The sequence below is a fragment of the Prionailurus bengalensis genome, chromosome D2 (genome assembly GCF_016509475.1).
Source record: "Prionailurus bengalensis isolate Pbe53 chromosome D2, Fcat_Pben_1.1_paternal_pri, whole genome shotgun sequence".
Taxonomy (NCBI): Eukaryota; Metazoa; Chordata; class Mammalia; order Carnivora; family Felidae; genus Prionailurus; species Prionailurus bengalensis.
The window spans coordinates 30,619,458-30,633,033 of record NC_057351.1 but is presented as its reverse complement, the minus strand read 5'-3'; the positions used below and the strand labels follow the sequence as shown (position 1 = coordinate 30,633,033).

Sequence of the window (13,576 nt, the reverse complement as noted above, 5' to 3'; positions counted from 1 at the left end):
GGAGCCCTACGGGTCCCCCTGAGCCCCTCGCCCCGCCCCGTTTCTCCCCCACTATTGCCTGCTTCAGCTACGGGCCCCATTCTTGTTCGCCAGCTACCTTCCTCTTCCTCTTGGCCAGGCTCCGTATGTAAATTCTCCAATTCTCCCCTTGGAGTGGAGTCCCCATGGCCATTCCTCAACCCATGGCAGCGTGGCTGGAAAGCAAGTAGCCGCCCAAGGCTGAAAGACTTGTGCCTTCCTCGACACCCCTTTCCCCATCTAATCCATCATCGAGTAGAGCTGACTCTACCCCCCTCCGCCCATACCTCCCCAATTTGTCCATTCCTTCTCATCACGCCCTCTGGACACCCCTGTCCTGGCCACTGTCAATTCTCAGAAGTGACACAAAAACAGCCCCCGGTGGTTTCCTGGACTCTGATCTTGCTTCCTGCCACTTCCCAAAGCCCAAGTGATGTCCCCCAAATGCCACCTCCTCCCTTCTAGGCTTGTGTGTATGCCTGTGTGTGCACAGCGTATACATTTTCATCATGGCCCTCAAGGACCTGCTTGCCCACTGCGATCTCATCTCTCACCCCTTCCCTTTTCCCAGCTCTGCTCTGGGCACGAACTTCCTCCAGGCTCCGGCTGGGGACACACGCTGTGGGCCTTCACCCTTGTTCCTACCCCGCCTGAAACTCTCCCCCTAGCTCAACACCCCCATCAGAATCTACTCAATTCCTACTAATTCCCCACTCTGGTTGCCATCAAAACCATTTGAGGGAGGGGCCCCTGGGTGGTTCAGTCGGGTAAGCGTCCAACTCTTGATTCCGGCTCAGGTCATGACTTCCTGGTTTGTGGGTTCGAGCCCTATGTCGGACTCTGTGCTGACAGTGTGGAGCCTGCTTGGGATTCTCTCTCTCCCTCTCCCTCTGCACCTCCCCTGCACACACACACACGCACACACTCTCTCTTTCTCTCTCTCAAAATAAATAAATAAACAAACAAACAAAAAAAAATCCTGATGTCCCGAACCTAGCCTCAGAATCTCTGGGGGTGAGCCCAGTCATCAGGATTTTAAATCAATCAACTTAAGAAAAACCAAGGTTGCACACCTGGTTTAGGTCCTAACAACTCTTACTTTACAATAGGCAGCCCCCGGCACCCCGCCCCTACAGACCCTCCCCAAGCTCCTGTGACTTTCCTGCCCAACATGCATGCCCATCTTGCTGTGTTGTGCTTAATGCTTGCCCGCTCTGCTGGTATGCAAGCCCAGCCTTCGGAGGGGGGGGCCACGCATGTCTGCCCTCCTCCGCATCTTCAAGGCCTGACCCAAGGAAGAAACTCCGTCAAGATCTGCGTCACGAGTGTTGAAGGTCATTTCCAGGACGACAGGAGGCTCTCATGCTTTGAATCTTTTTTCCTGAGCAAAATCAATGGGTGTCCACCTCCCACCCCCAAAGTAACAAAAACCGCCCTTTTACTTTCTCAACAATGGCCTGCAATTCTACCAATAGTGATTCATTCCTTTGGCTTAAAACTTCTTGTCTCAGTAAAATGCAAGCACAGCCCGAAAATACAACACTTTAACAGAGTTAGCCACTACACGTTGCCCTGAGTGATTTCATCAGCTCTTAAGAGACGGGAGAGCAGGAGAATTGCCATTTATTGAGTGTATCCTATAAACCAGGCATTATCCACGGGCTAGCTCATGTAGGGAGTTGGACGAGTTAGTTCTGGAAGCACTGGAAACTCAGAGAGGTTCAGGAATCAGCCCAAGGTAACAGAGCTGGTAAATGGATGCACCAGATTTAAACTGACAGGAACAGAAGGAAGGGACACAGAGAACACAGGCCTGGGCTTCAGAGGACCAATGTCACCTCCTCCACTTGACCTGGGACCCCACTGGGTGCTGAGACTGGCCCCGGGGGGAAGGAGTGGTATTGGCAATGGCATCCTTCCAGGTACTCATCTTCTCTTCTTCTTTGTATTTTTAAAAAAAATTTATTTATCATTTTTTTTGAGAAAGAGAGAGGGGGGCGCCTGGGTGGCGCAGTCGGTTAAGCGTCCGACTTCAGCCAGGTCACGATCTCGCGGTCTGTGGGTTCGAGCCCCGCGTCGGGCTCTGGGCTGACGGCTCGGAGCCTGGAGCCTGTTTCCGATTCTGTGTCTCCCTCTCTCTCTGCCCCTCCCCCGTTCATGCTCTGTCTCTCTCTGTCCCAAAAATAAATAAAAAAAAAAACGTTGAAAAAAAATTTTTTTTAAATAAAAAAAAAAAAAGAAGAGAGAGGGAGGGGCAGGAAGAGAGGGGGAGAGAGGATCCCAAGTGACTGTCAGCACGAACCCGATGTGGGGCTTGAACTCACGAACCGTGAGATCATGACCTGAGCTGACATCAAGAGTCGGACGCTTAACCCACTGAGCCACCCGGGCGCCCCGGTCATTTCATGCGCCCCCTTCTATTTCATGTCCAAGCCACTGGCAAACCCTGTTGGCTCTTGGGTACTCTGACCACGTCTCTACACCTCCTCTGCACTTTGCCTGCTTCCGCCCTAGCAGCCCCTCCCCCCAGGGTCAGATCACCTCTGCCTCTGCTCAAAACCCTTCAGAACTCCCACTGCAAGCTCTTAGCTCCCACCAGCCTCACTTCTCAAGCCTCACTTACAGTCCAACCCCTCCCGGGGTCCCAACCCCCTGGCCCACTGCTGCTCCCCCAACACCCTGCTCCTGCCGTCCCCCTGCCCGGAGCACCAGCCCGCAGACATGCGCGTGCCCGCTCCCTGCCTCCCTCTCAGTGGGACCTCCAGACCAGCACTATTCACAACCCCCCTCACCTCCCCATTCCTGGAACACTCTATCTCTTTCCTGGCTTTATTTGTCCCCTAGCACTTATCACCATCTGAGAACCACACACCCTTCACTTCTATGTGTTTGCCATTTCTCTTCCCCAGAATGCACCTGCTCGAGGGCAGGGCTTCCTGGATTCTGTCTTGGTCTCAGTGCTATAGCAGCCTCAGCGTGGAGAACCCCTGGCACACGGTAAGTGTTCAATGAAAGTTTGTCGAGGGAAGGGAGGATTGTGAGTAATCACCTTGAGAAATAAGGCGATGTTCTACCTCGGGGGATACTACAAATCTCTGAAGATGTTTTGGCTCACATTCCAGAAGGTGATGTTCAGGCTTTAGTATGCACTGCTTTGGGGTCTGGTGGCTCTAATCCAAGATAAATTAAAAACCCTATCAGTGATCCAGTTCTACCCCCAGGGAATAGTCTAAGGACTTACTGTGTACATTGACATGTAGACGCTTAATAAATATTTGTTAAACGAATGAATGGGAAAATATAAGATTTGATTGGAGCCGAAGACTAACAGAGACGCCCGTGATGCAAAGGGCCACATTTTGCTCTGTTATGCACAAAGTTCAGACCTTCAGCAAGTAGAGGCATAGGATGTACTTCCTTTGGTTACACAAACATTACAATGGGGCAATGTAGTATAGCAGAAACTTTGTGGCTCAGGGTTGAGGGACCTCAGGGAACCCCAGCTCCCTTCTCGGAGGCTGTGGGATCTCTGGTTACTCAGTGCCTTCCAGCCTCACAGGGTGATATGGACCTAACAGGTAGTTTTATTTTTATTTTTTTAATGTTTTTCCCCCTCTGATGGAGTTTTTAATTTTTTTATTGTTTTATACTTATATTTATTTATTTATTCATTTAATATAATTTATTGTCAAATTGGCTTCCATACAACACCCAGTGCTCATCCCAACAGGGGCCCTCCTCAATGCCCATCACCCACTTTCCCCTCTCCCCCAGCCCCCATCAACCTCCAGTTTGTTCTGTGTATTTAAGTGTGTCTTATGGTTTGCCTCCCTCCCTCTCTGTTTGTAATTATTTTTTTCCCTTTCCCTTCTCCCATGGTCTTCTGTTAGGCTTCTCAAGATCCATATATGAGTGAAAACATATGACATCTGTCCTCTGACTGACTTATTTCACTCAGCATAATTCCCTCCAGTTTCATCCACATTGCTGCAAATGGCCAGATTTCATTCTTTCTCATTGCCAAGTAGTATTCCATTGTATATATAAACCACATCTTCTTTGTCCATTCGTCAGTTGATGGACATTTAGGCTCTTTCCATAGTTTGGCTATTGTTGAAAGTGCTGCTATAAACATTGGGGTACAAGTGCCCCTATGCATCAGCACTCCTGTATCCCTTGGGTAAATTCCTAGCAGTGCTATTGCTGGGTCATAGGGTAGATCTATTTTTAATTTTCTGAGGAACCTCCACACTGTTTTCCAGAGCGGCTGCACCGGTTTGCATTCCCACCAACAGTGCAGGAAGATTCTCCTTTCTCCACATCCTCTCCAGGATCTATAGTTTCCTGATTTGTTCATTTTAGCCACTCTGGCTGGCGTGAGGTGGTATCTGAGTGTGGTTTTGATTTGTATTTCCCTGATGAGGAGCGACATTGAGCATCTTTTCAAGTGCCTGTTGGCCATCCGGATGTCTTCTTTGGAAAAGTATCTATTCATGTCTTCTGCCCATTTCTTCACTGGATTATTTGTTTTTCGGGTGTGGAGTTTGGTGAGCTCTTTATAGATTTTGGATACTAGCCCTTTGTCCGATATGTCACTTGCAAATATCTTTTCCCATTCCGTCGGTTGCCTTTTAGTTTTGTTGATTGTTTCCTTTGTAGTGCAGAAGCTTTTTATCTTCATGACGGCCCAATAGTTCATTTTTGCTTTTAATTCCCTTGCCTTTGGAGATGTGTCGAGTAAGAAATTGTTTCGGCTGAGATCAGAGAGATTTTTTCCTGCTTTCTCCTCTAGGGTTTTGATGGTTTCCTGTCTCACATTCAGGTCTTTCATCCATTTTGAGTTTATTTTTGTGTATGGTGTAGGAAGTGGTCTAGTTTCAACCTTCTGCATGTTGCTGTCCAGTTCTCCCAGCACCATTTGTTAAAGAGACTGTCTTTTTTTTCACTGGATACTCTTTCCTGCTTTGTCGAAGATGAGTTGGCCACACACTTGTGGGTCCAATTCTGGGTTTTCTACTCTATTCCATTGTTTCTATGTGTCTGTTTTTGTGCCAGTACCATGCTGTCTTGATGATGACAGCTTTGTAGTAGAGGCTAAAGACTGGGATTGTGATGCCTCCTCCTTTGGTCTTCTTCTTCAATATTACTTTGTCTATTCGGGGTCTTTTGTGGTTCCATACAAATTTTAGGACTGCTTGTTCTAGCTTTGAGAAGAATGCTGGTGCAATGTTGATTGGGATTGCATCGAATGTGTAGATAGCTTTGGGTAGTATTGACATTTTGACAATATTTATTCTTCCAATCCATGAGCACGGAATGTTTTTCCATTTCTTTGTGCCTTCTTCAATTTCCTCCATAAGCTTTCTATAGTTTTCAGCACACTGATCTTACACATCTTTGGTTAAGTTTATTCCTAGGTATTTTATGATTCTTGGTGTGATTGTAAAAGGGATCCGTTTCTTTATTTCTCTTTCTTTTGCTTCCTTATTGGTGTATAAAAATGCAGCTGATTTTTGTACAGTGATTCTGTATCCTGTGACTTTGCTGAATTCATGTATCAGTTCTAGCAGACTTTTGGCGGAGTCTGTCGGGTTTCCCATGTAGAGTATGATGTTGTCTGCGAAAGTGAAAGTTTGACTTCGTCTTTGCCAATTTTGATGCCTTTGATTTCCTTTTGTGGTCTGATTGCTGATGCTAGAACTTCCAGCACTATGTTAAACAGCAGCGGTGAGAGTGGGCATCCTTGTCGTGTTCCTGATCTCAGGGGGAAAGCTCTCAGTTTTTCCCCATCCTAACAGGTAGTTTTAAAGGTTCATTTGCCTCTCCCTCCCTGAGCCAGCAGATTTTTCCATCAGATTCCTGGGTCCCATTCCAAACCCGGTGAATCAGACCACAGCACGTGTATGTGGGGGGGCTGGGGGATGCAGCCAGGATCCTGTATTTTAAAGCATTCCCCAAGCCTTTAGGCTGCTGCTACAAGACTAGCCACAGTATCGCTCCTCTGAGTGGTCCCAAGACCAGCATCAGAATCAACTGGGGGCCCATTAGAAAGGTTGAGTCTTGGGGCGCCTGGGTGGCTCAGTCGCTTAAATATCCGACTTTGGCTCAGGTCATGATCTTGCGGTTCATGGGTTTGGGGCCCGCACTGGGCTCTGTGCTGACAGCTCGGAGCCTGAACCCTGCTTTGGATTCTGTTCTGTGTCTCCCTCTCTCTCTCTGCCCCTTCCCTGCTCACACTGTCTCTCAAAAATAAATAAACATTAAAAAGAAAGAAAGAAGAAAGAAAGAAAGAAAGAAAGAAGAAAGAAAGAAAGAAAGAAAGAAAGAAAAAAAGAAAGAAAGAAAGGCCACGTCTCAGGCCCCACGTCGGACCTTGTCAACAAGATCCCGGGAGTGGTTGGTTCTCACGCTGGACTGAACCAACTTTAGAGCCCTCCAGCCCTCTCTCTAACCTCCTAAAAGGTGCCCATGAAGAACTTTTGGCTCAGAGACAAGCCTTTCATTTCCCGATAAGGAACAGGCTTAAGATGCTGAGGTCTGCCTGAGGGTCAGGAGCCCCAAGGAAGGTATCCACTGGTGGACCAAGGTAAGCCTTTCATTGTGACGGATGGGAGACCAAGAGGGCAGAACAGGACTGAGCATCTAAGAGGGAGGAAGACATTGCCCCTGAGGGAGAAGGAGGAGGGGGAAAGGGACCTGGGGATAGAAGCTGGGTCTAGCCCTGCCACACCCCCGTGGGCTCGGTTTCTCAGAGAGACAGTTTGGGGAGGTTTGCTTTATAAGGGGCTTCCCAAAAATTTAAACCTGGCACCCCGGGCAAAGTCAGAGACATTGTTGCTCGTGGCTGAAATGACCCCTTAAGGAGCTACTCGCACTTACTTATACATATTTTTATTCTTATATATTTTATTTTAAAATATTTTATATATTTATATATATTTTAAAAGCATCCTGGAAATTTTGAGGTAGGGTGTCTGTTTTACTCTGACAGAAGAGAACAACAAGAAGAAAGCTAAACAGAAAGCTATTCAAATAGATAAAGACCACCCACAGCCAAAATCTCGTTCTGTAATAAAAAAACATAATGTTAACAACCAACATGGGCAACTATTCCTCGTGTACCCATTGTATACAAAAGAGGGCACAACTGGGACATGATGGGCTTCGTGGAACCAACTGGAGAAGGTTCTGATGCTGGGCCAACACTATTCATGGACACTGAGCCTTAGTTCCAATACACCAGGAAGCCCAACGCTCAGTGAGGACCTCAGAGTAAAGAGCAGACCCCCTGTTACAAAATGAATAGCCCCCCTGCAGCCCCCAATCCTCCCGGTAGATTCTCTTCTGTGGGAACCGGGATTTTTACCTCCTGGGTTTGCCGAAAGCAAGACACACATTTTTCGGGGCTGGTCTAGAAAAGCCACTGCATTGTGGGTTCTCTTCTTTCCATGTTGATCATCTGCCATTATGCCCTCTTCCCTCCCCTAAAGCCTGCAAAACGAATCTGAGCCGAGCAGGCAAGCTGAAACCCTGTTACCACCCCCTCCTCCCCAGTACCCTGGAGCCAGCCACAGAGGGAAGCCGTCCTCTTTGTCCCTGGGTGGCAGGGACAGAGGGGAGGGTGGGGATCCGGGAGTGGGTGACCTGTCCCGCGTGTTCACATTACCTGCCAGGTACTCGATGACGGCCGCCATGTAGACGGGAGCCCCCACGCTGATCCGGTACTTGAACGTCCCTTTCTTCAGGTAACGCATCAGCCTCCCCACGGGGAAGATGACACCGGCCCTGGCTGAACGGGACAGCTTGGACATTTTCTTCTTCCCGCTCCGGCCCGACATCTTGCCTCAGTTTCCCTCTCAGCTTGCTGACACGGTGTTCTTCCGGCACTACCACGATGCTGAAAAGGAAAGAAGGCAGGGTGAGGAAGGATGGTCGGCAAACACCTTGGGGACAGTGATGTGACACTAGGGCACCGTGTGACACATCAAGTAGCCCTGGGGAGGTGGCTGAGACCTGGCTGCCGCTTCAGGCCACGAGATGGGCAGGGGGACTTCGCAGGGCATCAGCAGCCCCTCCCCAAACACCTCCCCACGGGCCAAGCCAGCCCAATCTTAACAGGAGAGGCCGAAGAAACTCACTAGAGAGAGGGGTCGTGGTGCTGTAGTCTGCAGAACAATGGCCCCAAAGATGTCCACTTCTTCATCCCCAGGACCCTTGCATATATCACCTTATATGGCAAAAGAGACTTTGAAGATACGATTGAGAGTCCTGACATGGGGCGATTATCCTGGAGTATTTGGGTGGGTCTGATGTAATCGCCAGGGTTCTTTTTTTTTTTTTTTTTTAATTTTTTTAATGTTTATTTTTGAGACAGAGCGAGAGGCAGCGTGCATGTGGGGGGAGGGGCAGACAGAGGGTGACACAGAATCCGAAGCGGGCTCCAGGCTTGGAGCTGTCATCACAGAGCCTGACACGGGGCTCGAACTCAGGAACTGTGAGGTCATGACCTGAGCCGAAGTCGGACGCTTTACCGACTGAGCCACTCAGGCGCCCCACCGGGGTTCTTTTAAGAGGGGGCAGGACATCAGTGAGTAGTGACAGGTGCAAGGAGAGAAGAAATGGATTCTCCCCTCGGGGCCTCCAGAAGGAGCCAGCCCTACCAACACCTCCACTTTAGCTCAGAGAACCCGATTTTCCCCTTCCGACCTCCAGAACTGTCAGGGCATCGATCCACATTGCTTCAACCCCTAAACTGGGGCTAATTTGTTATAGCAGCTGCAAGAGAATGAATACGGTTCCTCTTCGCTCTGATTTGCTTCTGCCTATTTGAATACATAGTGTTAGCTAATATGGCGATGCCTGTAATGGTTAGCTTTGACCCACAACTCAGAGCTGATGTGCATGTCTCAGATGGAAATGTTTTTCTAAATTCTCCAATAATGTAGCATTCTTTTTTTTTTTTTTTAAGGTTCACTTATTTTTGAGACAGAGAGAGAACAGAGAGAGAGACAGAGTGTGAGCTGGGTGAGGGAGAGAGAGAGACAGAGAGGGAGACATAGACTCCCAAGCAGGCTCCATCCAGGCTCTGAGCTGTCGGCACAGAGTCCAACGAGGGGCCTGAACCCATGAACTGCGAGATCATGACCCGAGCCGAAGTCGTAAGCTTAACTGACTGAGCCACCCTGGTGCCCCAGTAGTATAGCATTCTTTTTTTTTTTTTTTTTAATTTTTTTTTCAACGTTTATTTATTTATTTGGGACAGAGAGAGACAGAGCATGAACGGGGGAGGGGCAGGGAGAGAGGGAGACACAGAATCGGAAACAGGCTCCAGGCTCTGAGCCATCAGCCCAGAGCCTGACGCGGGGCTCGAACTCACGGACCGCGAGATCGTGACCTGGCTGAAGTCGGACGCTTAACCGACTCAGCCACCCAGGCGCCCCAAAGTTCTGTTTCTTTATTGGATACCGCTTCCAAGAATATTCACCTCGTGATAACTGATAGTGAACCCATACATTTGGGTCATTTTCTAAATACAGGTTTTATTTTCTAACAGGTTTTATTTTTTTTAAACTATTTTTTTTAAGATTTTTTTTTCAATGTTTATTTATTTTTGGGACAGAGAGAGACAGAGCATGAACGGGGGAGGGGCAGAGAGAGAGGGAGACGCAGAATCGGAAACAGGCTCCAGGCTCTGAGCCATCAGCCCAGAGCCTGACGCGGGGCTCGAACTCACGGACCGCGAGATCGTGACCTGGCTGAAGTCGGACGCTTAACCGACTGCGCCACCCAGGCGCCCCTGTATAGCATTCTTAAAAACAGAAGTATGTCAGAAGATACAGGTTAGCAAATATGCTAACGCAGAGTAACCAAACCTAGCAAATTAAAAGCTATAATGCAGCCCAAGCTTCTGCCCCTTGAAATGAGGAGTCCAGGCCGATTTGGGGGAGAAACCCCAGGAGTCAGCCAGAAGAGGGGGTTTCAGTACAAGGCAGCGAGAGATGTGTATATAATTCATCGTCATTTTAGGAAGCGATCTTTTGTGTGAAGATAATTGCATACTTCCGAAAAGCTAATTCAGAGAATTATAATAGAGCTCAACCTGTTGGTTCAGGGAGTACTGTCACCAAAAAATGGAATATAATCCAGGATAAAGTAAAAGCAAATTACCGAGGACAAACAAGCACAACCAAAAGAAAAAAGACGAAAACAGAAATCTCTAGGAAATGTATTAATGAATCAAAGCTCCCTGCTCCAAGGAAAGTATCATTCTCGGTGGCCGTTTTGTTTGGGAATGGAAAGAAGAGTGTCAAAAATAAATGGGGATTAGATCTACCTGTTGAGACCGTCGTCTCGAATGCTGGCTAGATTTGTTTGCCAACAGCCAAGGTGACAATGACAAGGCCTGAGAAAGTGGGTAAAACCGTAACGGAAGGAAGCATGTGGATGCATGAAAGATACAAAGCTGGGGTTTATTTACTCCGGATGGAAGAATGAACGGAATGGCGTTCAGTTTTCTAAAGCAGCTGATTACTCTGTTACGACTGAGGAGTTTTATGTAAACGCTACAGAACTGGCAACCAACCCCGTTCGCGACCTCCTCCTCTCCTCGAGGTGAATGATGTGAACTCGAGGCATTTTATTACACACTTCACATAGATTGTTTTTTACATGCTCATACGTACTCGCTATATTCCTATTTTATGAGTCGTTTTGCCACCAAGAGATGTCGGTTTTCATCAAAGTTAAGCACAAGCAAAGAGGAGCAGATAGCCTTAGCATATCATCGCTTTCCTAGTAAGGCACAGGGATCAGACAGTATCGCTGTTTCTAGAACTTCCACATTGTCTGCACTTCTGCTGTCCTAGGTTGCTACCGGTCACGAATCCACTCAGATGTCCTCTCTTGGGGGAGGCAAGCGGCTGCAATCCTAGGGTCACAGCCATCAATTTATGTTAGGGAAACTGAGGTCAGGCGTCCATAAAAGTCCGGAGTAGCTGCTGTCGGTTATCCCTGTTCCGGGACTCAGGGGACTCATAAGGCAAGGTGAACCCATCCTGTCCTCAGAGAGAGGGCCACGGCAGGTCTGCCAGCTGCTGGTGGTGGTGTTCAAAACGGAGGTGACTCCTGGTAGGGTGGAAACCTTCCAGGATTGGGTGCAAGACGCCCCCGGTGAGGTCCCATGTCTACATAACTGGCGCTGCGAGCCGTGTGTCACATAACTGGCTATGCGATAGGTGTGGGCCTATCTGTAAAACACGGAGGTGACTCATTGATCCTGAAGGTCATTCCGACGTTCGAGAAATGCACTTTCAAACAGTTCTGGAAAAGAAGCTTTAGTGCCTTTAGGAAATGAATTCTGAAGAGTCGAGAGCCTGTACAGGTTCATAAAGATGCATTAGTATCGGTGGGTCCACTAAGCCAATTATGTGCTTTTTTGCCGTTGCTGGTAAGTTGGGGGAGAGGGAGGATCAGGAGGCCCGGTTGCCAAGGAAACCACCTGAAAAGTCCATCACGGGATGGACTTGCCCTGTGGATACCGTGCGCGGTACACGGTCATCATCTCTCATAGCAGCAGAGAGAGGGACGCATGGAGCCCAGACACCACGAGGGCAGGAGCCGCTCATCCCTCGCCGCCACCCTATTCTTCTCGAACAAAAGTAGCCAGAGGATGACTAGGTAGGCAGGAAAGAGCCACTTAGGGACGCCCCCAATGTCAGCCAAGAGGAGTCACAAGTTCCCCTAAAAAGCAGTACAAAGACAACAGGTGACTTCGGGGCCCTGGCACTCATGAAGATAAAACAGCCAAGGAAGGAAAACCAGGGCTAGGTCAAATGGAGAAGCATGCCAGCGGCACAGCGGCAAGTGGAGGGATCACCCTACGTTCAACATTTTGTAACCAGACCTCTTTCCTCCAGGTTAGGGCCTCAGATCTGGGGATGTGGCTCCGTCCGATGTCTCGGCGCGAGACTGTGTATGTGGAGAAACTCTGTGCCTGGGGGAACCTGTCTTTGCAGACGCTGTGCTGGCCTTAAGCAGCTGGGCGTCTAACTCCTGGGCCTCCCGGCGCTGGGAGGCCCCCGGACATTGTACGAATCAGACCACATCGGGAATCCCTTAAGATTCCGGGAGGAGGTTGATGGCGCTGACCTGTCACGCCTAGGGGGCCCCACAGGTGGAAGGAAGGGTTTGGTGCCCTCCGACCCCTCCAGAGAAGACCCCGCTTTTGCAGACCACCCCTGCCCCCGGCCTGTGCTGGACTCTGCCCAGAGCGGTGAGATAGTCTAACCCCCGGCTTCCTTCATTCCCGGGCCACCCCTTCCCCTGACTCCATCCAGTCTTGGGAAGTCAGGAGTGAACAACTCGAACGGGTTTTTATCCACCTCCTGCGACTCTCTCAATCTCTGTGTAGGGCCACTCAGCTAAAGAGAAAAGAACTATTGGAATGTGAAATTTGTTTCCATCAGACTAATACTTAAATGTTTACATTTATTTACCTTCTGCTCTAAAACAATGTTTTCTCTAATTAGGCAAAGCTAAGGACTACAGTACATTATGTTTGTTTACAAGTTTGAAGAACAGAATATGGCTGGATGAAGCTTTCCCAGTGGTTACAGACACCGTGTGGGCGTGCCTGGAGGATGTGCATGGCCAAGTTCAGCTGGCCCCACCCGCCAGGCCAATCCTGGGGTATTGTGGGGGTGCTTAAGAGGAATTGGGGGGGTGCCTGGGTGACTCAGTCGGTTGAGCGTCCAGCTTTGGCTCAGGTCATGATCTCGCGGTTTGGGAGTTTGAGCCCCGCGTCGGGCTCTGTGCTGACAGCTCAGAGTCTGGAGCCTGTTTCAGATTCTGTGTCTCCCTCTCTCTCTGCTCCTCCCCTGCTCATGCTCTGTCTCTCTCTCTCTCTCTAAAATAAATAAACAGTAAAAAAATAATAATAGTAATAAAGAGGAATTGGGAAGCAGACAAGATACAACCTAGATCTGCAATATATATCTGTCTTTTCATATCGGAGAAACCAAGAATAACCAAGGTATAAAGTCTCGTAATTATTTGCAAAGTAAATGGGAGAGTTTTCGGCACGTTAACAACAGGGGCTCAGGGAAGGAGGAGGGGGGAGTACAGGAGCGCCTGCTCATTGTCCTTTCCATCCAAAAGCAGAGAAGTTGGAAGAACAAAACTGGTTTTGTAGGGCGCCTGGGGAGGTTAAATGTCCAACTCTTGATATTGGCTCAGGTCACAGTTTGTGGGTTCGAGCTCCACATTGGGCTCTCAGCTGAGTACGGAGCCTGCTGGAGATTCTCTGCCTCCCCGACCCTCAAAAATAAATAAATAAAGAGACATTAAAACCCCCCCCCACAAACACTGGCTTTGTGTATGCTGGGAAGAGGGCACGTTCGGACTGTTTTGTTAGGGTTATTTATTTGGTGTTAGGGTTATAGTTATGGGGTTTTAAGCCCAGAAGGACACCGATGAGCTACATTTTACAGATATCACAGGGTAAAACATTTAATTGCAGCACTGACTCAGACACGGACAATAAACTCGTGCTGGGCTATTC

At 48.7% G+C, this 13,576-nt stretch overlaps 1 protein-coding gene across 1 annotated transcript in view; it reads right to left on the bottom strand.

Moving 5' to 3' along the window:
* Positions 1–13,576, bottom strand: part of LOC122492842 (core histone macro-H2A.2) — a 59,596-nt gene that overhangs the window by 30,311 nt on the left and 15,709 nt on the right. Inside the window, exon 2 of the mRNA XM_043596533.1 lies at positions 7,685–7,915. Coding sequence (XP_043452468.1) covers positions 7,685–7,856 — 172 coding nt within the window. The 5' untranslated portion in view covers positions 7,857–7,915. The remainder of the gene's footprint in view (positions 1–7,684; positions 7,916–13,576) is intronic.